This window comes from Capricornis sumatraensis, chromosome 15, assembly GCF_032405125.1.
Source record: "Capricornis sumatraensis isolate serow.1 chromosome 15, serow.2, whole genome shotgun sequence".
NCBI classification, from domain to species: domain Eukaryota; kingdom Metazoa; phylum Chordata; class Mammalia; order Artiodactyla; family Bovidae; genus Capricornis; species Capricornis sumatraensis.
In genome coordinates, this window is record NC_091083.1 from 22,694,141 (window position 1) to 22,720,366 (window position 26,226).

General features: G+C 41.6%; 1 protein-coding gene across 4 annotated transcripts in view; it reads left to right on the forward strand.

Moving 5' to 3' along the window:
* Positions 1-26,226, forward strand: part of NRP1 (neuropilin 1) — a 146,238-nt gene that overhangs the window by 42,167 nt on the left and 77,845 nt on the right. For all 4 annotated transcript variants that reach the window (XM_068986845.1, XM_068986848.1, XM_068986847.1 and 1 more), the window contains exons 3-4: positions 14,268-14,449; positions 20,872-21,099. In XM_068986845.1, the coding sequence (XP_068842946.1) occupies positions 14,268-14,449; positions 20,872-21,099 (410 nt within the window). The remainder of the gene's footprint in view (positions 1-14,267; positions 14,450-20,871; positions 21,100-26,226) is intronic.

Below are 26,226 nucleotides of genomic sequence, written 5' to 3' on the forward strand. Positions count from 1 at the left end.
AGGCTGTGTGTGTGCTTAATTAGTGAAAATGGGTATTTTGTTTCCGTCGGGGAAGGAGAATAAATGTCCTGGATTAGCGACATTTTTACAATGCAGTAAGAGTCTTACTATATCACACACATGCAAAGATGTTAAAGGGACTATCGGTTGGCATGAAATTATACACTATTTTGAAGAGGGAGGCAATAAGAGAAAATTCAGCATAGAAAGTTAGCAGTTACAAAAACAGGAATGTTCTCTGTCCAGAATTTGGAGTTTGGGGCTGGCATACTTAGATTGTAAAAGAAAACTCAGCAGAATAAATTAAATGTTTTCTTTAGCATCAGAAAGCCAACCCTCAAAGTCGATGTGGGAAATGCTTGTGTTAAATTGACATCCAGGCATCCCTTTGACCTCTAATTCCATCCACAGCGGATTCCTGGGTCCACCCTTCCTTGTCCTCTACGTCTTCCTGGATTCTTGCTCCCCAGGGCTGGTTTGTTATTTATGGGACAAGACCCCCTAACTCTTGATAGCCTAGTTCAAAACCAATAAGAAGGGCAGAGGCTGGAGCATGTGGAGTAGAGGGAGTGGGAAGGCAGAGAAGGTTCTGGAAAGAGAGGACGATAGACATCTAGCCCGTCCCCCATCCTGCCCTTCCTGACACAGACACCACCCCAGGTCCCCAAAATTCAGTTGCAGAACCTTTCAAATGGATACACGCTTTCAAACTGCTCAGCATCCCTGGTTTGCTAAAATAATATCTCGGTAGCCTTCTAGCAATTAGACAAGTGATTTCCACGCTTATCTGTGTTTTGCTTGGTTTTTTGGTGTGTCAGGCTAATAAATGAATTCTTCAAATTTTTCTCTTACAACACCAACAGAGTTAGAGTCAAGGGGTATGACAGTTATGCTCAGAGAGCTGCAAGGCTGTCATGTGAAAGAGGAACTAAACGTGGTCTTGAGGATCAGTGAGTGGAAATCACATTAATACTGAAGAAACATTTATTGAGGGAATGGATCTGAGGCAAAGTCAGGAAGACTGGGGAGCCTCGCCAGGCACTAAAGATGTGCTGAGCTCCCTGCCTGGACTCTGTGTGTTTCCTCTTCCTGTTGTTTTTTGAACAAAGCTGAGCAATCCCTTCGTGGAACTCTCAAACTAAAAGTAGACCTTGATGATCACAGTAATCGTTTTCATCATCTCTTAAAAAGTAAGATGCAAGGATTTGTCTTTCACCATAACACAGTAGAAAGTTCTGGTTCTTCTGCTAACTAGATTTGAGATATTCAGTTCCTTCAGTGTTCTGGGCTTCAATTTTCTCATCTATAAGATATGATATTGGTTCTTTATCCCTTAGATCTCTTTCCATGGTAAAGTTCTGGTAGTTCCATTCATATGCGTGTTAGCTGCTCAGCCGTGTCCAGCTCTTTGCAACCCCATGGACTGTAGCCCCCTGGGCTGCTCTGTCGGTGGAATTCTCCAAGCAAGGATACTGGAGTGGGTGGCCATTCCTTTCTCCAGGGGATCTTCCCCACCCAGGGATCAAACCCAGGTCTCCTACATTGCAGGCAGATTCTTTACCGTCTGAGCCATCAGGGAAGCCAGTCCTATTCATGGTAATCACCTTAACATCAGCTAGGTAGTAAAACCAGTGTGTTCCTGATTCCTGTGCTCAGAGACAGACACTGCAGTCAGCCATGCCCTGTGATTCAGCCCCTTTTTACCAAGTATAGACTCGGTCTTACATGGAGCACCGTATTTCTTTATTCTAAAACTGTTGCTAAAACAGTTTCTCAAATCACTGATTCAAATTAAACTTCTAACATGCAAGGCAGAATAGGAGAAGGAATTAAGCTGCCAAATTTATCTCCGTCTTCTCAAATTTATATCATCATTTACAAAGTTGATTCCCTCCCTGGAGTCTTTTTTTTTTTTTTTAATATCTGACCTGTGGCTAGTGCAAGGTAAGTGACTTTTCAAAATAAGATGTAGAAAATACTTTCTTTTCAACACTAGTTCCACCTGTATTATATAATAAAAGGGTCTTATGATCAATGAGATTGGTATATGTTGGGTTAAACCAAGTTAAATCAACATTTCATGCTCATGGGACTTCTCAGAGCCTTTATACTGACACAAATTATGGATATTCACAAAAGGAACATTGTGACGTGCAGCATTCCCAAACGATTTGCGGGGGGAACATTTTTTTTTTCATGAAGCATTTCATAAGACTGGTGCTCTGAGGGATACATTTGGGACCAGTTTGCTATGATTCCTGCTTTCTACATTTAAAAAAAAAAAAAACAAACAACAGATTGCAAAATGATGAGAATGCTAATGATATGATCTAGGTAATTTGCTATTATAAGAGGAAAAAGCAATCAGAATTAATGAAATATCTGAAATATGAGGTATTTTTTAAACTTTGATTTTCTTGTTCATTGTGGATTTTTTTTTGTTCAGTCTTTATTTATTTATTTGGTTCAATTTGTGTAATATGGGCTATTAGCTACCCAACCAGGGATTGAACCTCTGCCCCTGCAGTGGAAGTAGGGATTCTTAACTACTGGACTTCTAGGGAAGTCCCTGAAATATGGGGTATTTTTAAAGTAATATAACAGCTTCAAGAACTGCCATGTTTTGAATGTTTTCCCTAAAAAGATTCTCAAAGGATCTGTTTTATTGTATATTTGTAAGTGAACACTTATTTGCCCCAAAATCAAGAACTTAAATGCTGGAAAACTGCCTTATTCTTATTTCTCCCTGTAACCATATGCTATCAATTCTCTTAATAAACTTTTATTCATAGATAGAGCTGTGAATTTTAGCCCTTTACATTAAATGCGTTCAAAGAAATTAGGCTGTTAACGGAATAAAAATTTAAATCATTTTATGTATTCTGGTTTTCAGTGAAAAAAAAAATCTTTCCTTTTGAAACAATTAGAGGAAGAAAGGTGGAGGACAGGCTTCTTTCTTCTTTGCTTACCTGTCTTGTTTTTACAGCTGAATCTTTAGTATTATCAAGGGGAACATTTTATACCAGTCTCTAGCTTGTGCTGTGCTTAAGAGAAGCTTGTGTTTGGAAATGCTCCCTTTATGCGACGTTTTATTTTACCTAGCTTGACCATATTCTCTTTTCCTTTCTGTTAAGCTTACCATAAAGATATTTGGGGGCTGGGGAGTAGTTGAGATGGTAGGATGAGGGCCATATGATCTCCTGCTTGGGTTAAATCCATGCTCCAACCACAGAGCCATTTCTGTGAGCTGACCCTTTATGTGGTCATATGGTTAAACTTAGCAAGACGGTGCTTCTGCTCTTTGGCTACCCGTAAAGTTTATGGCCACTGCTTGCCTTTCTTCTAAACACACAATTACTCCTCAAGGTCCGTATAAATCATGAGGCCACCTAGGTCATTAAAATCCTCTCCTGTCTCTGTGAACTTGTTCATAACTCAGAGATAGTTAAAATCTTGCTTTACACCAATTAATTATTCAGTCTGTAAAGCAAATCAGTGATAAGAATGTTTAGGCCAATAACCAATGATTCTCTTCATATTTTGGTCTGTAGCCAGTTTGTATGTTTTAACACAGACAGAAACCCTCAGTGACATTTGAAGTATTTTATACCCACAATAGACTTCTCTTATAAAAATTATTCGCTGTATCACAAATTGACTTGTGGTTACAGAATATATCCTAGGTTTGTTAGTATGACTACTAGTAACCCAGTCATCTGCAGTTAAAACATCTGATTTTTGACTTGATAGAATTTTTAATAATGAAAAATTTGAAAAAGAGCCAACACCCTAAGCACAAAAACTTCGGATGCTAAGAATGACTTACAGCAAACAGAATGTTGCTTTCAATAAACATGAGGGATTAAGGAAACTCTGTCTACGACATGATCAATTTTTCTGCTGTGCATTTCATCCTCACAAAATAAATGCATTGGGCCCGTATCTAAAAGTTTCATGTTTCTTGGCTGTGGTTAGCTCAGGGGTTTGTACTCTTAAGTAAACCTTAAGGGTCTACTGAACAGAATGGCACCATTTTTACTTGGGTCAGTGCCAACTGCCCATCCTAAAACTCAGCTCAACCTTTCTTTTACCACCAGTATATCTGAAAGGAAGAAACACCTATCTTTCTCTGAAACCATTGTTTATTCAGCATCTTTTGGTTTCCACTTTTTTTTAGAAAAAAAATGGGCAGTTGTTATAGAGTCAGGGTCTTCCCCACTCCAGAATAATCTCACGTACCTGGTGCTGAAAATGTTCTACTGTGATTACTGCAAAGAAAGAGAAAAAAAAGCCTTTTAAAAAATGAATATTTGCCAACTTTAGTTCCTGCAGCTCTGATTAGCAAACTACCTGGATCCCCACTGAATAATTACTAATGAATCAGGAGGATTTTTTTTTAACTCTTAAAATTAACACATTAGGTCCTATTGTCTAAAACAGAATTATGGCTTTATTTCTTTTTCCAAAGAATTAAAAAGGAAACTTGCAGATTATGACCTTGCTAAACCTTAAGGCAGAGTTGCTGCTTTTCTAGAACTGGAAGTTGCCCCCTGGTGTGTCTCCACCATACCAATTAAGGGGGCTTTTTGAGCAAATTCAGCACAGCATGCCGGCCGCACTAATCCAATTGCAGATCATTAAATCAGTTGGGTACATCAATGGAAACACTTAATGGATTTAGTGATTTCTTAAAAAAAAAAAAGTATTGTAATATATATAAATTAGCTTCTTTAACTCCATTATTGACTATGGCTTTAATTGGGATGGCAGAGAATGTGGGAGTTAGGTGGCATCACTGACTCAGTGGTCACGAATTTGAGCAAATGGGGTCTCAAAAAATTGGGCACAACTTAGAGACTAAATAATAATAACAACAACAATAGGGGCAAGGCCTACTGTCATTCCAAATAGTATTTTTCAGAGTTATGTCATCTTCCGAGAGCTAGTCATCTTCTGACTGATAGATTCCCCCAGGGAGATATTAATAGCAGTAGCCAAGCTTCTGCCCTACCTAGACTACAGCCCATCTTGAACTGCATACCATACATGATTTGGAAAACAAAGCTGTGCTCCACTTGGTTTTCTGTGCATTTTTCTTTTAGCTCCTTCTGCATTCCAGCCTCATTTGGAAGGGGACATCAGCATGCATTATTTCACTGAGTCCTCCCTCTCATCGTTGCAAGTTAATTATTTTGTCCATTTCTGCAGGTGAGGAACTGAGGCTTACAGATGTCAGTAAGTGACACTCAGCTAGTCAGTGACAAGAGTGTGAGGACTTGGGTCACAGTCACCCCAGTTTGGCTAATTTGATGGATGGTCAGGCAGGTAGCACCTCCTGCCCCATGGTTCCCTTTGAGACTTTGTGGGAGGTCAAAGATGGGGCACGTCTTAATAGATTAAAGATGCAGGAGTGAGACCTGAAGCTTAGAGCCCACACCAGAACCCAGTTTTGTTTTTTTGTTGTTTGAAACTCCTTTTTAAATATTTATTTATTTTTTGCTGTGCCAGGTCTTCGTTGCTGCGCACGGGCTTTCTCTAGCTTCAGTGGTCAGAGTCTACGCTGTAGCTGCGGTGCACGGGTTCCCCATTGCAGCGGCTTCTCTTGTTGCAGCACAAGGCTCAGCAGTTGCGGCACACGGGCTTAGCTGCCCAGCAGCAACGTGGAATCTTCCTGAACCAGGGATCGAACCTGTGTCCCCTGCATTGGCAGGCGGATTCTTCACCACTGGACCACCAGAGAAGTCCCCGAACCCCGCTTTTTAACATCCCAGTTCTCTCCCTGCTTTATCCCCATGAGAAGGCTGAGAGAAGAGGAGGAGAGAGAACAGGCTTTATTTTAAACAGACAAACAAAACCCAGAACTTTAGGATTTAAAGTAAATAAGAAGGAAGTAAATGTGTCCAAGATGCTCCCTCTTGTCACTTTTTGATGACTTGACTAGCTATATAAACCCATCTTGAGACAATCCATGAAAGTTAATTCCCCCCCTTTTTTTTAACCCTGAGAACAGTGGAAAGTTGGCAAGAAGTAAAAATTTTCTATGAAATAAGGAGGTGAACAAGTTGTAAATGATGTTAATATCTTCCAGATGGCACCATTTTACTTGGGAACCGAATTTATTGTAATTAAAGGCATGTGAATTTTTCTATAAATACTGAACTTTGCAAGTTTGACACTGGACGACTCCATTACCTTGGAGTTGTTTTAAGGGAGGCGTCCTTGATCTTCCATTTGAAATGCATCTTTGGATTTCATAATCTGAGTTTAACCATAGAGATATTTTCCCATGTGAAGCATTTTTTTTTATCTTCTATGCCAATAAATCTTAATTATAAAGTGAGATCCCACAGCAATGAGAAATTCAAACTCCAAACATTTTCTGTTAAAATTATATATATTTTGACCATTCTTTTACACCATGTCTTGAGTTCTTTTATATATTTATTTTTGGATTAAGCTATTATCACTCTTCTGTCTCTAGACATATGTGTTGGACAATTTTGCAGTGTATGTTTTTGCTTCAATCAGAAGCACATGGCTCACTCCAGAAACCTGCTTTCCTTTCTGCAATTGAGGACCGTGGGCTCAGGGCTCCCAAACCAACAGCCAGTGTGGCCTGAGAACCGGCAGGTGGAACCTCTGCCCTATTGTCCCCTTTGAGGCTTTAGCTTCCAGCCTTGCTGCAGTTCCCCACCCCTGCCCTTTGTCTTACCCTGGATCTTACTAGCCTTTACCCTTTTAGGGGATGTACATGGACCATCCCCACTGCTTGAATTTGTGCTGGAGCTTCCAAGCTTCATGTGTCCATCCAGAGCTGGGTCTGGGTAGTAGGCAGAATCCTCAAGCCTGGTTACACACAGCTTCTTCTAGTTGCTCAATCATCTGTTAATCTAGGTGCTGCTGTACAAGGATCCTGCAGATTTAATTATGTTGCCAGATCAGATGACCTTGAGAAAGGGAGGTTGTCCTGGGTGAGCCTGGCCTAATCAGGTGAATGCTCACTAAGGACCCATCTTTTCTTGAGGGGTTTTGAAGCATAGGAAGAATCCAGTGTGAGGAAACGTCTCTGTTGCTGGCTTTGAAGCTGGAGAGAGTGGTGTGGCAAGGAAGGCGGGTGGCCCCTGGGATCTGAGAGCAGCCCCCAGCTGGCAGCGGGCAAGGAGATGGGCACTGTAGCTCCCTAACTGCAGGACACTGCCGTAGCAATATGAACTGTAATGAAGACACAGAAGTCAGATGAGAGGGTAGCCCTGTGGACTCTTGACTTCTGTCTTATGATGTGCTGAGTCGAAACCCTAGCCAGGCCAGTGTGTGCCTGCATGCTAAGTAGCTTCAGTCATCTGACTCTTTGTAACCTCATGGACCATAGCCTGCCAGGCTCCTCTGTCCATGGGATTCTCCAGGCAAGAATAGTGGAGTAAGTTCCCGTGCCCTCCTCTCGGGGACCTTCCCAACCCAGGGTTGGAACCCTTGTCTCTGGCATCTCTGCATTGACGGCAGGTTCTTTACCACTAGCACCACCTGGGAAGGCTTTGACCTGAGCTAATAAATGTGTGCTGTTTTAAGCCCCTATGTCTGGAATGACTCATTACACAGCAGCAGGAAAGAGTCTGCTATCTGCGGAATGTTTATTATCACAATTTCTCTCTTTTTCTAGTTGGTCTTAACAAGCCATGACCCACTCCTTTTGATTCAGTTCAGTTCAGTCACTCAGTCATGTCCAACTCTTTGGGACCCCATGAACCGCAGCACGCCAGGCCTCCCTGTCCATCACCAGCTCTTGGAGTCCACCCAAATTCATGTCCACTGAGTCAATGATGCCACCCAACCATCTCATCTTCTGTCATCCCCTTTTCCTCCTGCCCTCAATCTTTCCCAGCATCAGGGTCTTTTCCAGTGAGTCAGCTCTTCACATCAGGTGGCCCAAGTATTGGAGTCTCAGCTTCAACATCAGTCCTTCCAATGAACACCCAGGACTGATCTCCTTTAGGATGGCCTGGTTGGATCTCCTTGCAGTCCAAGGAACTCTCAAGAGTCTTCTCCATCTAACTCCCTTTGATTAGCCCTTTGTATTATTGCAATGAAAACCATTTAATATTTCTTTTTACTCCAGTAAAAGTTTTTCCTTAAAGATTTTCCTTCTTTACTTTTGTAATAACCTCATTTCCTGGGACTGTTCACTTTTATACATATTGTTATACCATTACCTAACCTGTTAATCATCTATTTTCTATGGATGCAATAAAATTACTAATATTCATTATTACAGCCCTGAGGCATTACAAAAGCTTAAAAGTGAAAATGTTAACATGTGAGATCAAACTTTGTGAGTTTCACTGTACTCTGATTATTTGAGAAAGGGCTATCTGACTGTGATGCATATGGAAATCCTTATTGAGCTTTAATCAAAGGAGCCACACAGGAAAGCGGTCAGGTGGACTCTGTGGCATTGGAACTTCCTGGAGGAGAATGACCTGGAGACCTACAGTCAAGTAATGAGAGTAACACTGTGTGGGCCTTTGAGGAGGACAATGACACTGAACAAAAGACAGTGTTTGTAGCAATTTTTTGATTCAAGAGGAGTGAGATGTTTGACATCCCATTTACCATCAGTGGAGTAGGTTACCAGAGAGGGATGGTTTGGCTGAAGTACATGCAGCAGCCACTGAGCAAAGGTGCCTGGTCTTTTAGCTCCTGGCTCTTCATGGCTCTGTGGCATAGACCAGGCCAGCCAGCGGTCACACCTGCACCCTGGCACTTGTGCTTACCTCAAAGTTCAGTAGACAGTAGGCCCTTAGTCTCCTCATAGCTGGAACCTGAATTTGGGTGATAAGATCAGTGAAGGAACTTGATGGTGGGGCAACAGAAATGCCACTCAAATCCTAACCTGCTACTCCAATGTCTCACAGGCAGCCACCTCCACCTGGGAAAAAATGCAGACAATGTCAACAGTCTAAAGCGTCATGCAAATCCACGTAAACACACGACAGTGAAAAAGTATTACTTCCAGCATTTCAGAAAGTATGAAATCCAATCTGGTTCATTTTAACTTTCTAGTACTGCCCCCCCACCGCTGCCCCCACCAAATACAGGGAGTTTCATGGATCCTGTTGTTTTAAAAACAAAAGGCAAAGCCTTTGATTTATTTCCAAATAAAGCATCATTAAAGATACTGTTTTCTGACCAATAAACAGAGTTGTTAGCTCCATTGCAGGGTGTTGAGACTTTATGCATAGATATTAATGCTTTTCAAAATAACTTTATCTGGTGACAAAGGAACACTTGTTCATTGTAAAATTTTGAAAGATACAGAAATAATAATAATAATAGAGAAATAATCTCACCACCCAGACATAAACACTTGTTAACACCTTGCGTACTTCCTTCCTGTTCTTCTAATTCATGCAAATAAAAATAGAGGATATCTTGTGTATAGTGTTTTATGTTCTGATTTTTCACTTGTTTATCATAAGCATATTTCCTTTGTTATAAGAAACTTTTGTTGAACATTCTTTTTAATAGCTGCATAGTATTCCTCTATATGAATGTATGTAAGTTCCTTCTTACTTCCTTTCTATCAGCTTTATTTCCATTTTCCCCATTATTATAAAGCTTCAGGCAATACTTTTTCCATACATATTTGACATTATTCCAGTTTATTTCTTTTTAATAGATTTCTAAAGAATCCTTTACAACAGAAGAGACTGTGAGCCTTATAAGGCTTTTCTTATATTTCCCTTGATTAGAACATTGCAAGGAAGTCATAACAGTTAGGATCATGTAAAATCGCTCAGAAACACAGACGAAAACTAATTGGCCCCTCCTAGCTCCATCACTGTATATTTTTATATCCCCGTCCTCTTTCTAATACTCTCCAAAAAAAAAATCTGTTCTCTTCTGGGGAATAGGGAAGGTAATTCTTGGGCAGCAGCACAGTAATCGTTTACAGCTTGCTCAGTTGGGATGGCTATTAATGCCTCGTGTAAAATAGACCAAAGATCCAAAGAAACACATTTTTGCAGGTGAAAATTATGTTAGCCAACATCATTTCTCACTCTGGTTTATGATGTCAGGTATCGAATTTCTCCATTATTAACGTAGGTATGCACGCGGGGGAAGATCCTTTTGGAAGGAGATTAAAAAGACACCATTACCTAAAATCCCCCTTCTCAACAACTCGAGAATGTCCAAAAGCTGTGAGGGGGGTTGGTACAGTAGCTCCCCATACAGACAACACCCTACAGAGGATTAATTGGTTTTTTTTAACCACTAACGGGCCCCACCATAGAGTCAGGGGTCATTTGCACTCAGAGGAGAAAACCCGACTTAAGTAAAGTGTGCTATTTGTCTATTCAGCACTGCATACCTAGAAAGCCTCCCAAACCACTCTTTAGTGACTGAAGACATTTCTCATTTTCCCATCACTTTTCCCCTTCCTTGGCCATTTTCCTAAAACCATAATTTAAACTTTCCAGAAGAAAATAATAATAATAATCTCTGAGTAATCCTTTCAAGAGTTCTTAGAAGGAAATCTTTATTCTTTTATCACTCTTATGGGAAACCTAACTCGTGATTACTATTAGGATTCAAAATGTGTTTACCACCCACATATACCCAGGTAGGGTGAGGGTTAGAGATATGTCAACAAGATGCCTGGGACTTAAGAAGCCTGGGCTTAAAGCCAGGAACACTCATGAGAACAGCCCCCACCCCACCACTGCCCTGGCCAAGCCTTCACAGCTGAAAAAGGAAACCTTGGGGAAATGTCTTTAATTATAAGAAGGTTAAGCAGAGAGAGCTTTGCTTTATTCTCAATAAAGGTTGGCTACTTTACCATTATTCATGCTGGAGTGAAAACTTTAAGGGTAGACGGTTTAAGAAGAGAGATGGGGGAATTCCCTGACAATCCAGTGGTTAGGACTCTGCGAGTCCAATGCAGAGGGTCTGGGTTCGATCCATGGTCAGAGAACTAAGATCCCACAAACCATGCAGCACAGCCCCAGTTTTTTTTTTAAGAGATGGCCAAATCCATAAGATGCTGGCATTTCTATGATGAAATGTGGGGCGGTGATGTCTGAGGAAGGGCTTTCCTACACAGGTGGGTGGTACACTGTGGACCCAGATGCAGCCTCCTTGTCACCTGGAACATTCTTTTTCTGGAGCAGGACTCCAGAGAAACAGATGGGCTAACTTTGTGAACCCTCATCCGTGTGCTACATCACTTCAGTTGTGTCCAACTCTTTGTGACCCTCTGGGCTGTAGCCAGCCAGGCGCCTCTGTCCATGGGGATTCTCCAGACAAGAATACTGGAGTGGGTTGCCATGGCCTCCTCCAGGACATCTTCCCAACCCAGGGATCGAACCCGAGTCTCTTATGTCTCCTGCATTTGCAGGCAGGTTCTTTACCACTAGCGCCGCCTGGGAATTCCATGAACCCTCCACTAGCTTCTCTGAATGGGTCCCAAGACACCATCCCCAGCTCTCCTCCCAAGCCCAAGCTTGTGGATTCAGAATGCAAGTCAGACAGGTGCCTCCAGGCTCACCTGTGCAGGTCTCTGGTATCAGGACCGAGGATGCTAGCATCGCAAGGAACACAGTGCTTGCCACGCCAGCAGCAGTAACAGAGCAGTGCAGCCGGCTGGGGGATCGAAATTTGCAAACTAGGGATCCTGGGCCTCAGGCCAATGCAGGCTGGGTGCGTTACTGTGGTGACACATTAAGTCTCTGGGGAGGGATGCTGACACACCAGCTGCATTCCTGGCATCACATTTGCCAGCGAGAAACTTATGGAGTGGAACTGGTCTCAACTTCAGAGGGAGAGGCTGGCTGCTTTTTTAACTTCCTTGGCAGTATCACCCTTTGCAATTTGTACGCGTACACCCTCCTGAATATTTACATGAACCGCTCTCTGTGATACATTTGGGGGCGCCTGTCGGATGGTACCGGCAAGGAAAGTGCTAAAATGATAGCAGCATCCTGGCATATAAATGTAACTATTGTGTCCCTGAAAAATCCCATTGCCTAAAATTGGCACTTAAGATGCAGTGTCTTATCTCTTGCTGGGTAGAACGTCTAGTCCCTCTGCCCCTTTTAAAAATAGCTTTTACTGTTGCCAAGAGGAGAACTTAGAATTTACCACTAGCAGATAATGTGGATTAAAAGACTAGCTTCCTCCCGTTACACATCCCCGGCAGTCTAATAGCTGAGTTCTCTCATACCTGGGAGAGAGGTCTCTTTTGCAGAAATGCCCTTTAGTCCTCAGAATGGCTGACCCACCTCTCTGATTTGTGTCTGGAAGGCAAAATGCACTAGGATGTGGCCACTTAGTATTCAGACCACGTCGGGATGCAAGTAAAAAGCCTGTAGAGCAGCGCTGGACACACAGTCGCCAGGCCAAACACAGCCAGCCTCTCAAATCACAGTTAAATTATAAGCGAGTGTGGGGTAAACTGCACAGACCTGCCTAGTCAATGAAGCTGCAGAGATAAAAGGAATTACTGCATAAATGCCAGCTTGTGAGGCTTTCAGGAGTACAGAGGCGGGGTTCTTTCCAGTGGCCCTCAGTTGACTATAAAAAGCCACTGAGGATTTTGAACATAACACCTTCTTCATCCTCTTCCTCCTCCTCATCCTCGAGTTCTCCTTTGTCTGAGCATGCAAAACATCTCCCAACGTATAGAGAAACAAACAGTTCCTCTGTGTGGCTCCATAGTTTTTCAAAGGACAGTGATGCTCACTGGCCAGTGATTGCTCTTGCAATCAGCAGATGCAGCAGGGGAAATGCAGTTAATACAGTAATTCACATATGTTAATACTTCATTCCATCACTGTCAGCTTTATTTTCTTCTTGATATACACAAGGCTGGCACACAGTCTTAACTGATGAGGTAATGTCATTTTTAATTGAGAGAGCCTTAAGCTATCCACTTGGACTCATGATAGCATCTTTGCAGTTGTCTCATGAGACTTTACATAAACATAAGTCATGTGTTCTGGACAGTTTGAAAAGGATTGCTAAGGATGACATTGGTCGTCATGAAGATTTCCCGCACTTTGATCTCTTTTAAATTGCCAGATGCAGTTTATGTTACTGCCATATTTTAGCCATCCCTGAAGTGAATATATCCCAGGACTTTTGAATCAAGTTCAACAGAGAAATGCAGGTTAGAAATGAATGGATTGTAATGTCTTCATGTCAGTTCTAGAAGAAATATGGAATCCAAATGAGATTATCTGGTTATCTGACTCCTAGGTGACTTGGCAAATAAAGCATAGAAAAAGAAGAGCAAGACACTAAGAAATAGATAATGCCAAACAAACAACAATATTCCTGTTTTCCTAGGAGATGCTACTTCACTGGAGATGGATTTCCATATTTTAGAGATGAAAAAAGTTCATCCAAGCATATGCGTTATCTCAATGCATTCTTGAGGCTAGTATTTTATTATTACTCCCTTTATCAGATACTTCAGTGTATTATCATTAAGCTTGAATTTTAAAAAATCATATCACTTTGATGATTCCAAGTCTGTCATATTTTCTTTTCCAATGACAGCGTTCCTTTAAAGTTTCAGGCTGGTAGTAAACACTTACTTTTGAATTTTAAGTAAACTTTTTTCCTTGTAGAGATTATGTTCTACAGTTCAAGTTGTAGTTTTAAGGAAAGAAAATCTTTGTTTTGACCACAGTAGATACTGAGAGAGGTTTTTCTCCTGCGAAGCCTGGAGTTTGGTGAAATTGAGTTAAATAGTAAAGAATCTGTTTATTATTCTGTGGCCATATGTTTAGAGGGTTGCTCCCAGAAATCAAAGTATTATTCATAGAGAGCTCCAGCCAAGGAGACATTTTGAATTCATAAAAGAACTTCACAGTTTGAAAAGAATGCGTAGCATTATGTATTGACACCCCCCCCAACCCCAGACAAAGGAACACAACTTAATAATAGAGAATTGTACTCATGAGATTTTCCTTTCTCTTGTTAATTGGTTACTTTAACTGACATTGTCTGCAAGTATAATGGACACCATTATTCTTAACAGTTCTGCGTTACCAGATGATGTGCACGGACAAGATGTAGTCCATTTTAATTATTTCATTTTGAGAGACTCCCCCCCCCCCCCACCGCCTCTGTGAAATCCAGCAATGAATGCAGATAGCACTTATTTTTTTTCTCCTGACAGACCGTGGTGGAGAATGCTGGCTTCTAAATGACTGAAGTTAAAAGGACTTTTCTCCCTAACCTGATGTGTCCTTCCACTTCTGTCTCAGGTATGACTACGTGGAGGTCATCGATGGAGAAAACGAAAATGGACGTGTATTGGGAAAGTTCTGTGGAAAGATCGCCCCTTCTTCTTTCGTGTCTTCAGGGCCATTTCTCTTTATCAAATTTGTCTCTGACTATGAGACACACGGGGCAGGATTTTCCATACGCTATGAAATTTTCAAGAAAGGTAAGTGACCTGCAGGAGACCAAGTATGACTGAGTGGTCACGAACCTCACTCGATCTCGTGAAAGACAAAGTGAAAAGAAAGACCAGGAGTAGTGTTTTTAATCTTTTGGTAAAAAGTCAGATATTCCCATGACAAAAAATGCTGAAAATACTTTGCGCAAAGGAAAGTTACCTGCTGTATGGAAGAAGTATGTTTAAAAAGCTGTTTAAATGTATTTTAGAAATCAGAATTTCATCATTCTAATATACTGACCAGTGTTTTTAAAGTATATACTCTGTAAAGCTCCTTTAAGGACATTTATTCTTTTCTTTCTTTTTCAAAAATAAGTTGGATCTACTCTTGAAGTTTTATTTATTTCATTTAAAATGCGTGAGTCCCTCTTACCTGAAAATGATGTATTGGGCTAGCCAAAAATTTCATTCAGGTTTTTCTGTAAGATGTTACGGAAAAAACGCAAATGAACTTTTTGGCCAGCTGAATACATCCTGTTCCCTTTATTTTATTGCAAAATCCAAAATTGGTCGCTCCCAGGAAAATCCAAGCAGTAGTCCACTAGCCTTAGAGTTTCAAAAACTTTTGGAGGAAGAAACTTTCCATTAACAGAAACATGGTTAGGGCAAGAACTTCTTGGAGGAAAACAAAATAATAATGTTTTAAATGACATTCCCCTTCAGAATTAATTGTCTGCTTGTCCCTCCAAAATAATCACTTACTAATCTTTTTTCAGGGCTTCCCTCGTGGCTCAGTGGTAAGATAATAGAGAGTCTGCCTGCAATGCAGGAGACCTCGGTTCAGCCCCTGGGTTGGGAAGATCCCCTGGAGAAAGAAATGGCAACCCACTCCAGTATTCTTGCCTGGAGAATCCCATGGACAGAGGAGCCTGGCGGGCTACAGTCCATAGGGTCACAAGAGACAGACATGGCTCAGTGACTAAAGCACCACCATCTTCTGTCACAATGGTATATATTGGGACAGGATAGAGTCTGAGAATGTATCGTCTCCCAGGTTTGACGAATTAAACTCACATATCAGCCAGTTAATAAAAATTGTATCTTCATCTGGATGTCACTGTTTTCCACAGCAGCCTGTAGATTCCTGCTGTGAATTCGGTCCTGCCTTCCCTTTTAAGTTGACATTAATGTGTGGGAGGCCCTCCAGGGACAGAGGTGACAGATTTAAATGTATTGTCCTGGAATATATGAAAAAGGGCTTTATTTAATAGAAAAAGATCTAGCCACACCAAATTGGAAAGCCTAAGGTCTTGTGGGTCAGTGGCCACCGAGAATAACAAAAAGGACTTTAAGCATTTCTGGGAGCATTGGCACAACGTCTTTAAATTTCAAAGAACTCTGGTACTGTCCCATATAAATATGGGTAGATGGAGAGAACTTTCTTCAGAAATTCATCTGAGCACATGCTTAGAAAACCTTTAGTATAAATAACAGCAGACGTAGGATCTCAGTGGGCTCACATGACTACGTATGTATTTCCTTGTGTTGAAAGCTGTTTGACCTATGTAAATCCACGTATGCGTAGGTACACACATGCACAAACATACACGTTTACTTGCTCACCTGCATCTGACAGCATCAAAGAAAGAAAGTGTCAGAAAAAGAGGGAAGAACAGCTTTTCATTGTCAGTGTTTCCCAAAGATCTGAAGGTGGTGGGTGGAGAAATAGCAAGATCCTCCCTAAGTCATTAAGAATTCTGCTTCCTTCCAGATGAACTCAGCCCTCAAACTTCTGTTAGTCTCAGATGCACTGGAATTTCCCCTCTGTCCCCACCGCCCAATGCCATCCTTGAGACTTGAAGCCTTATTTTCTTCTACATCCAATATAGCTGCCGGTTCTTTTGGATTTTTGTTCAAAAGTCTCAGAGAGTCACGGCTTCAGAAATTCCAAATCACCAGACTGTACACCTGAACCTTATATAATCTTATAAATCAACTATAGCTCAGTTAAAAAGAGAGTCTTACAGCTTTCTTTCCACATCCTCTGCCACTGAACAAACAGAACTGTCTAATGGTTATCCCCACGCTCTCTAACCCTACACATAGCCTCTCAGTCATCAAATTGCTATCCCCAGAATGCCTATGATGGGTATTTGTCACCTGTCAGGTGAAGCCTCAGTGTTCTCTGAGGTCATGCTCAGGTCTTGACATCAGCTGCTCCCAACCCTCCTGGCTTCACTTGCACGAACTCACAGCCTATCTTCCTGCTCCAGGTTGGTGGGTGTGCTGGGTGAGGCCCAGCAGATCTGCATGTGAATTTTGATGTGGCCACTGCCCATCTGTGTGAATGTTCAGAGCCTTAGATTCCTCATCTGAAAAATGGATAACTGTATCTAGCACTGGCTCTTTGTGAAGATCAGTTGAAATGAAAACACGTAGCAGAGGATGTCCCAGAAGTTGTGTGCCATGCACACTAACAGTTACAATGAAGCTGGTCCCTCCAAATTGTACCGCACTCTCTCTCTCTTCTGGCTTAAGCCTCTTAACCTCCATGGAAACCTGGCTGCAAGTTTATTATCCTTAATTAATGTACTTTTCATTTTCTTACACTTACCCAGCTTGTCCCCTATTATACAACACAAATAAATATACACTTATAGACACTGTATGTATATATACACAAACACAACTGTATTTCACTAACCAGTATGTTTTTCCTAAATATTTTCAAGTTTTGTCACGTATATGTGTCTCATTTCCCAGCTAAATTAGTACCACCTAAAAAAGAAAACATCTTTCTCCCTTGTTGCACATACTATAGTTCTTACAGATACTCCATTGAAAGTCATGATCTAGTAGAATACATTTGCACACACATAGGTTCACGGACATTCTTTCCTTGAAAGCAATTTCATGATAAATATTATAGAACCTCTGGTCTTTGAAAAATATAGCACTTCTTTCAGGCTGCAGCAATTTCAGATTTCTTCGAAACACATAAATTAGACTAATCATAATTGGAACCAATGCATTATTCGTTCACCTGTCGGCCTTGAGGATTTCTGGCAGAAGGTTACAGGGCCATTTTTGCATCCCTAAGGCTACATTTCTAGACAACCATTTTTGCCCAATGGGTGGCAGGGGATAGTGCCCACCTCTCCCCACGCCTCCACTAGCCCCTATGACACCCTAGTTCTCTCCTCGGGTACCCACACCCCTCCTCTTCACAGATAATGAAACCTTGGGCCATCAGCCTAAAATGATTCTCATTCAGCTAAAGAATTTCTTGAGGAAACCTCAGCCTGCTCACCTCCCACCTTTCCGCTGCCCTTCCCCTGTCATCCAGGCTCAGATGCTGGAAGAAGCTGTACCATTTCCTATGGGTCTCAGTCAGGGAAGGGATGGCATTTATTGAGAGCAGGATTGGTGACTTCATATGTTATTTGATTAAGAGTCTGTACATTTAAGTATAATTCCAAAGGGGATATCTGAGGTATTATCCTTATGCATCCTGATGGTCCTTAACAACGAAATGTGGTATGCCTGTGGCTACACCGGATGCTCTCATTCTTAATAACGGGGAAAGCGCGGTGTCACTGGGTGCCCCTGCTGTGTGTGCATCCCTTACCCAGCAGCTCACACCCTCCTGGGCACCCTGGCTACTCACCCTCAGTCCTGTCTGTGGCTTGTGTGTTTACCCCGGGATCCCTCAGCCCTCTCCTGCCATCATCCATTGGGGGAAGTGCTCCCTCCACGGTGGCAAGCTTGTACGATAAAGAAGAAGGAGCTCATTAAAACAAATGTTATGTCTAATGGAGAAAGTAAGACGTTACAGAAGCAGCTTTGGGTTTGAAAGGCTTTATTTTCCAACCCTAAAGCCCACTTCTCATGTGTGATGCACAGAACCTGAGGATCAGGAAGATTACGAGGTCACCAAGGCTACACAGCAGGTTAGCAAGGCAGTAAAACTCAGATCTCTTGGTGCTCCATGCAGCTTGCTTCCACTTCCCTGTGGAATGTCCCCATGCACGCGTGCCAAGTTGTGTCCAACTCTTTGCAACCTTATGGACCATAGCCCGCCAGGCTCCTCTGTTCATGGGATTCTCCAGGCAAGAATACTGAAGTGGGTTGCCTTGCCCTCCTCCAAAGGATCTTCCCAGCTCAGGGATCAAACCCACGTCTTTTACATCTCCTGCATTTGCAGGCAGGTTCTTTACCACTGGTGCCACCTGGGAAGCCCACAATGTCCCCAGCCCTGAGAAAACCTGGGCCAGCTTCCAAAGGAATCTGACATGACAAGGATATAGGTGAAAGCATTGGAATTTATTTGATTTTGAAAGAGCGCCCTTAATTCCGTTGGTGTTTTTTTATATTAAATCTTAACCACAACTGTATAATTTTATCTTTTGAAGAAGGAGAAAATATTGGAAACTGCATTAAACTATGCTGTTTGCTTTGCCAGCCAAAGCCCTGGGGAGGAGGTTGAAGGTCTTCAGGGTCTCTGTTCCTACATCTTGGAAATAAAATTCTAAAGGGTTCCCAATTAACTATATATGAATGAATGACTTTTGAATTAATGACAAATTGGCATAGTTACTGTTATCTCAGATACCACCAAATAGCTTAGAAACATGTTAGAAATTATATAGCACATTCCACAATCTCTTTACTTGAAGCTGACATGACAAAAATGCCACTTGGTAATAATTTTTTTAACCAGAATTGAATAGATAAGCATTTGAAGCCATTGTGTTGAAGGATGAGCCCCATCATAGAAGGATTTGGGAGGTATTTCTTCAACTCAGACCTCTACAGACCAGGTTTATTGTGCCATCTACTAAGTAGTCTTCTGCATCTCCAGGACCATGGCTAATATATGCATGGGGAGAAAGAGACTGATTTGTTTTCTCAACATTCTGCCAGATGCACTGAGGTAGAGAGTGAACTTAATAGCCCTCACCACTAAAAATAGAGATCTGTTAGTTAAATTTAATGTATATTGATGCCAAACATGTTGCCTTTAGTACTTGGCACTTTGGAAGAATATTTAGTTAAGAACAAGCTCCGCAAGCTTCCCTATTTGGACCTGAATCCTTATATGCCCTTGCAGAGTCCCCATCAGTGCGACAATAGCCCTGGAAAAAAATTGTTGAACTGGGACTTCCCTGGTGGTCCAGTAGTTAAGAATTCACCTTGCAATGCAAGGGACCCAGGTTTGATCCATGTTCTGGGAACTAAGGTCCAACATGTTGCAGAGCAGCTAAGCCTGTGCATTGCAACTCAATAGTCCATGGGCCACAATGAAAGATCCCACACGACGCAATGAAAATGCCACGGGCTGCATCTAAGACCCAACACAGTCAAATTAATAAGTAAATACTTTTTTTTTTAAAAAAAGAATGGTTTAACCAAACATCCCCAGATTGGATCCTGAGATTCAGAAAGGTCAAGTCATCTCTGTTTACCAGACTGCCTAAGAGTTCTTGGACAATCACCACAGTTGTGGTGGCGATAAGGGGCAGAACTGATAGGCTGGCGTGGATAGTCTGATAGTCTGTGTGGATGGGCCATTTTCAATTGTGTGGTGGACAGCACCCTATTCACTGCCAGTTCCATGAACTGAAATTGTGGTCCTTTATGTATTCATAAGGTTGACTTGCAACAACTGTATGCATGCTCTGAACCAACCTAAATTACGAATTGCCATAATTTGTAGTCTTGATAACACTGAACTGTCATTTAAATGACACATTATAAATAAATACATTACACACACACACACACACACACACCCTCCTGCACTGTATGTTGGGGAAGGTTAGGATGTCAACATTGGTATCAGGTGACTTGGAGCCACAGGACCTGCATCCCAGTTTATCATGCCCCCACTAACAGCCACACTTTACTGGCACACCTGTGTCAACACCATTCCGAATGAGTCACTCACCCTGCGTACATGTACGAATTACCTTTCACATTTAGTTTGTCAAGGAGGCAAAGGTCACATCTGGCAGAATTACTGAGTCACTGGTGGAGGAATCTGAAACCCAAATTCCCTCCACTGGATTCTCTCCCTCGGCTTTGTAAATGTTCTATTTTACCAATAAAGAGCTGTCAGCCTCAAGATTTAAAGATTTAAGATTGAAGGGGCTATAATTATTTCTCGAGGGCTCTGTCGAGATTTCTGTAGCTTACTCATTCATTGTTCCCACATGATTTTGTATTTGTCATTTCTTCTCCCCTCTGCAACAGCAGAAGTTTGTAAATTGCTCCACACAGATGGAAAACGAAGGTGAATGCAATAAATCTTAACTCGACTTTCCATATATATCACCACTGTGAAAAGGCTGAGTAATGAGTGATTAGGACAATGATGATAACGGTGGGCTTTTATTGGAAAGATAAACTGTCTTTGCCCAGGTTATTTAAGTGGAATTTTCACTCTGCTTCTTTTTTTCTTTCACTCGTAGGTCCCGAATGTTCCCAGAACTACACAATGCCTAGTGGGGTAATAAAGTCCCCCGGATTCCCTGAAAAATATCCCAACAGCCTAGAATGCACCTATATTATCTTTGCACCAAAGATGTCAGAGATTATCCTGGAATTTGAAAGCTTTGACCTGGAGCCTGACTCGAATCCTCCCGGGGGGGTGTTTTGTCGCTATGACCGGCTAGAAATCTGGGATGGATTCCCCGATGGTAAGCACAGCACAAAGCACCCCAAAGGGGAAGGATCTAGGGGAAGGGCCCCGGGATCCTTTTACAAGCATCATATACATGCATCACTTTAAAAAGTAGCTCAAAAGGAGGAAGAAAAACAGCAATTTTCTTTATGCAGAGCGGTGATGAAATATTTGAGCCTAAAAAGACTTGGTAATTTTCTAGTCTAATGCTTTCATTTTGCGGATAAGGAAACAGAGGCCATAAAAGACTCTGCAAGGTCTCATAACCTTTTCTATGGGAAAATTGGAAGCAACCCATGGTTTTCCTGACTGAAGTATTTTTCTCATTTCATTGGCTTGCCTACTGGCTATTAATTCATAAACTCATCAGAAGATGAGCTCTTAAGACATCCATTAAATGAAGTCAGTCATTTTTCGAATGCAGAGACTGAGAATCAGAGAGGTTAAGTCCCTGCTAAAATTTTCACAGTGAACTATACACCCACTCTGCTACCACATTTAGAAATCTCAGAAAGGAGGGAGGAGAGCATTTGGATGTTCCTAGTTGAGATGGATTCCTTGTCTGCTCTCTAGGGAATTTTTATCTTTGGGGAATCAAATCCGATTGGCACACATCCTTGGTACACGTTGTTCACATCACCTGAGTTCATCATCCATTCAAAAAATATACTTAGTGAGCATCTGCCACGTACCAGGCGCTGTAGTAATCTCTTAGCAAACAAAGCAAAGATGGATGCCTCATTTAGATTCTATCAGAGGGAATGAGGTAATAAACAGTGCACATTACAGACAATTGAATCACGTGCATGGGATGTTAGAAGGTGAGAAGTGCTATAAACAAAAAAAAAAGGAAAAGAAGAAAAAATAGAATAAAGGCATGAAAAAAATGAAGGTAAAGAGAAAAAAATGGGTGGAATTTTTTTTTATAGGATGGTCAGGTTAGGTCTTATTAAGAAAATGAGCCAGATTTGAAGGAGGTGGGAGAAGTAACCATGTGGCCAGCTAAATTAGTTTTCCATTTCAGTCCTTATGAATTAGAAGGTGAATGGCAAAAATACACACCCAAATTCTGAACAGAGGGAGATAATATCAAATAATTTGTTGCAGCTGCATTGCTAGTCTTGTGTTTAGTCTGGTTTAATAGTAAGATTTCTCTGGAGAACACACTCTACACAGATCAGAAAGGGCAGCTTAGAAGTTCTTACAAATCATGCAGTTAGAGATTTGGAACTATCTATAAAATAGTCAGATGATATTATCGGATGGAAGGAAGACTATTTAAGTAAATTGTGAACGAAAGCTAATATGTGAAAGAGATTGCCTTTTTCTTAGAAATGACATTAAGTGATCGGTGTCACTCAGTTCAGCCCTGTTCCTTAGTGGTAAACAGCACTAGAGAAAATCTAGGTTTAGAGAAAGCTTATGTCATTGGAGCAAATGGGTGAGTTATCATTAGTTGAGTCTCTTCTTTCCTTTATTTAACCATCTAAATAGGATTATGATGATTTTATTGAAACTCCCTCATTAAGGAATGAGATTTGTCCAAACAGAGCTCTGATTGATTTCCAAGTATTCAATCCAGTAATTAGGAAAACAATATTATAATAGTATTGCAATAATAGTTGGAACATTTAATAATGGGTTTATTTGTTCAAAACCCAAATTTGCAGCCTTCCTTTCTAGAACTTATATTTAAATTGACATCTGAAAAGAAGGTCCAGTCAACCAACTTATGTAGAAAGGAGAGCATTGTTATTAGTGTCAGGGGTTTTCCAAAGTAGTAATTTTCTGGCTCTAGAAAATCATTGCATTGAAGTGAAGAACAATTAACAATATGGGTTGTCAGCCTGCAATTCACCCATGTTTTGGGTGAATTGACTTATTCCTAGAGAAAACTGTCTTTGGAATTAGAAAAATGTGATTGTATATTTGTTTGTGTTCACCTGGCCTCATCTTGTCTATGCCAGCATCAGAGTGCACTCTTTTTCAGGCAAAATGAGAGTGTGTCCTCCTGGGTTTTTTTGTCAGTGGCACAAGGAACTTGTTTGTCATCGTAGTTCAACATACAGATTTCCTTGCCAGCAAAATCACTTTTATTCTTTGATATCCTTTCCAAAAAAAACCAACCAGAAGGCACTGAAGGCTTTTACCCATCAAGTGATTTTATGCGGCATTTTATCATAGACACCGAGTTAGACGACAAGTAATTGAAAGCGATTCAACTTGACTTCGAAGAGAAGCAGTTTGCTCCAAACTGTGAGATACGAGACATGCACGTGGAGAACCCCACTTCTCCAGCTAGCAGTCTCTTTGAAGCTCCATAGATTCAAAACTAACAGCTCTGGAGTCATTGGTGAAAGTTACACATAGTTTCAGAGCCATGAACTAAGTGTGCCTGCAGATGCTTGTGCTGAATTATGGGGCCAAATGTGAATGCCTAGTTCACAGCACCTGGATGCCCATGAAGCCAGCCCTCCATCCAGGCTGGGGATAGAGCTGGAAATGCTCTGTGACCTACACTCCCCAAATTATTAGGAATTATTATGATGATTTTAGGGATAAGCTTCATCAAAGCTAGATGGAATTTTATGTTAAAAATAACCTTCTAAAATATAAATATACAGTATCAATGATATAAATATGAAATATCAGTGATATAAACCTTCCAAAATATAAATGACATAAATTGTGCCAATTCTTCTTTCTGGGGAAAAGTTGCAAAATCCAGATATTCTCCACTAAAAGGTTTACTTTAAGAAAAATAGACTTGGCTGATCTTGTACCTGTTTAAAATGATCCCCTTTTGTGTTTATTTATTCAAAAAAACCTTATTTTAATAGTACCTCTTTATAGTAGATTGTTGCCTATTTTTCCTCATAAAAAGGTGGCAGAAAGCCAAATTGTCTGGTTCTTAGGTAGAGTTCTAATTAATGGAAGGATTAGTGGGAAGAATACAAAGAATGGGGTTTTGCCGTTTCCTCTTTCAAGCAGCACAAATACAGTGTTGCCTTCACACCTGAGAAGCAACGGTCATCGTAGGCCTGCTCTCCCTGAAGAGAGAGCTCGATGCCTGTGTTTTAAATTCTCCAGGCATCCCATTTTTGAATTATACTTCTGTTTTGGGGACAGCTGGCATTCATCGCCTTGCTCTTTGGCTCCACCATAACGGAACTAGGGAACCCAAGAGCTGCGATCATGTAAATCCACAAATGAGCACACACATAAGACGGATCAGGGTCCTGCAGCCGCTCCAGCTCAGATCAATATTGCATTAGCTTGCTAGGCTAAGGTCTCGCTGTTGTTCAGGAAAATTCAATACTTCTTTGTATTATAGTCGAAAAAGCCTTTCACTCTCCAGTCTTGAGGGTTCCTAAAGAGAGCTGCATGCTGGTGTCCGGGGGCGATGTTCAGAAGGACAGAAGGCAGATTTACCAGGCATGTCTTCAACATTATAAACCAGTGAGTCATGGAGACTCTCTAAATTATGAGTCTGCACTAGACAAGTTCTCTTCTGTTTGCTCTTTCAAAGAGACCCCCTTTCCCGCCATCCCCAGGGGAATTGGGTGATGGTGGAGGGGAGGGGAGACAGCCAGAGCTGGCAGGGGGGAGGGGAACGGGGATGACTGCAAGCTTCCCTTGTGTGCTCGTATTCCTGGTAAGGTCAGTGGCTTTGGCAAGTCGAGAACGACCTCAAGGATTAAGGCTGTAAAAGTTTGCCCACAAACATAAGAAAAAGAAAGTTATGAAACCACAACAATGGAATTTAAATGAGGGGAAAGAGTGAGGGAAGATGAATAGACTCTCAGTTCAGTTCAGTTCAGTTGCTCAGTCGTGTCTGACTCTGCGACTCCATGGACTGCAGCACACCAAGCTTCCCTGTCCATCACCAACTCCCGGAGCTTGCTTAAACTCATGTCCATCCAGTCAGTGATGCCATCCAACCATCTCATCCTTTGTTGACCCCTTCTACTCCTGCCTTCAATCTTTCCCAGCATCAGGATCTTTTCCAAGGAGCGGATCAGGTGGCCAAAGTATTGGAATTTCAGCTTCAATATCAGTCTTTCCAATGAATATTCAGGATTGATTTCCTTTAGGATGGACTGGTTGGATCTCCTTGCAGTCCAAGGGACTCTCAAGAGTCTTCTCCAACACCACAGTTCAAAAGCATCAATTCGTCGGCGCTCAGCTTTCTTTATAGTCCAACTCTCACGTCCATACATGACTACTGGAAAAACCATAGCTTTGACTAGATAGACCTGTGTTAGCAAAGTAATGTCTCTACTTTTTAATATGCTGTCTAGGTTGGTCATAGCTTTTCTTCCAAGGAGCAAGCATCTTTTAATTTCACAGCTGCAGTGATTTTGGAGCCCCCCCAAATAAAATCTGGCACTGTTCCCATTGTTTCCCCATCTATTTCCCATGAAGTGATGGGATTGGTTGCCATGATCTTAGTTTTTTGAATGTTGAGTTTTAAGCCACTTTTCACTCTCCTCTTCCACTTTCATCAAGAGGCTCTTCCGTTCCTCATCACTTTCTCCCATAAGGGTGGTGTCATCTGTGTATCTGAGGTTATTGATATTTCTCCCAGCAATCTTGATTCCAGCTTCTGCTTCATCTAGCCCAGCATTTAGCATGATGTACTCTTCACATAAGTGAAATAAGCAGGGTGACAATATACAGCCTTGATGTACTCCTTTCCCAATTTGGAACCAGTCTGTTGTTCCATGTCCAGTTCTAACTGTTGCTTCTTGACCTGCATACAGTTCTCAGGACGCAGGTCAGGTGGTCTGGTATTCCCATTTTCCACAGTTTGTTGTGATCCACACAGTCAAAGGCTTTGGCGTAGTCAATAAAGCAGAAGTAGATATTTAGACTCTCAGTTCAGTTCAGTTCAGTTGCTCAGTCGTGTCCAACTCTTTGTGACCCCATGAATTGCAGCACGCCAGGCCTCCCTGTCCATCACCAACTCCCAGAGTTCACCCAAACTCATGTCCATCCAGTCGGTGATGCCATCCAGCCATCTCATCCTTTGTTGTCCCCTTCTCCTCCTGCCCCCAATCCCTCCCAGCATCAGAGTTTTTTCCAATGAGTCAACTCTTTGCATGAGGTCGCCAAAATATTGGAGTTTCAGCTTTAGCCTCAG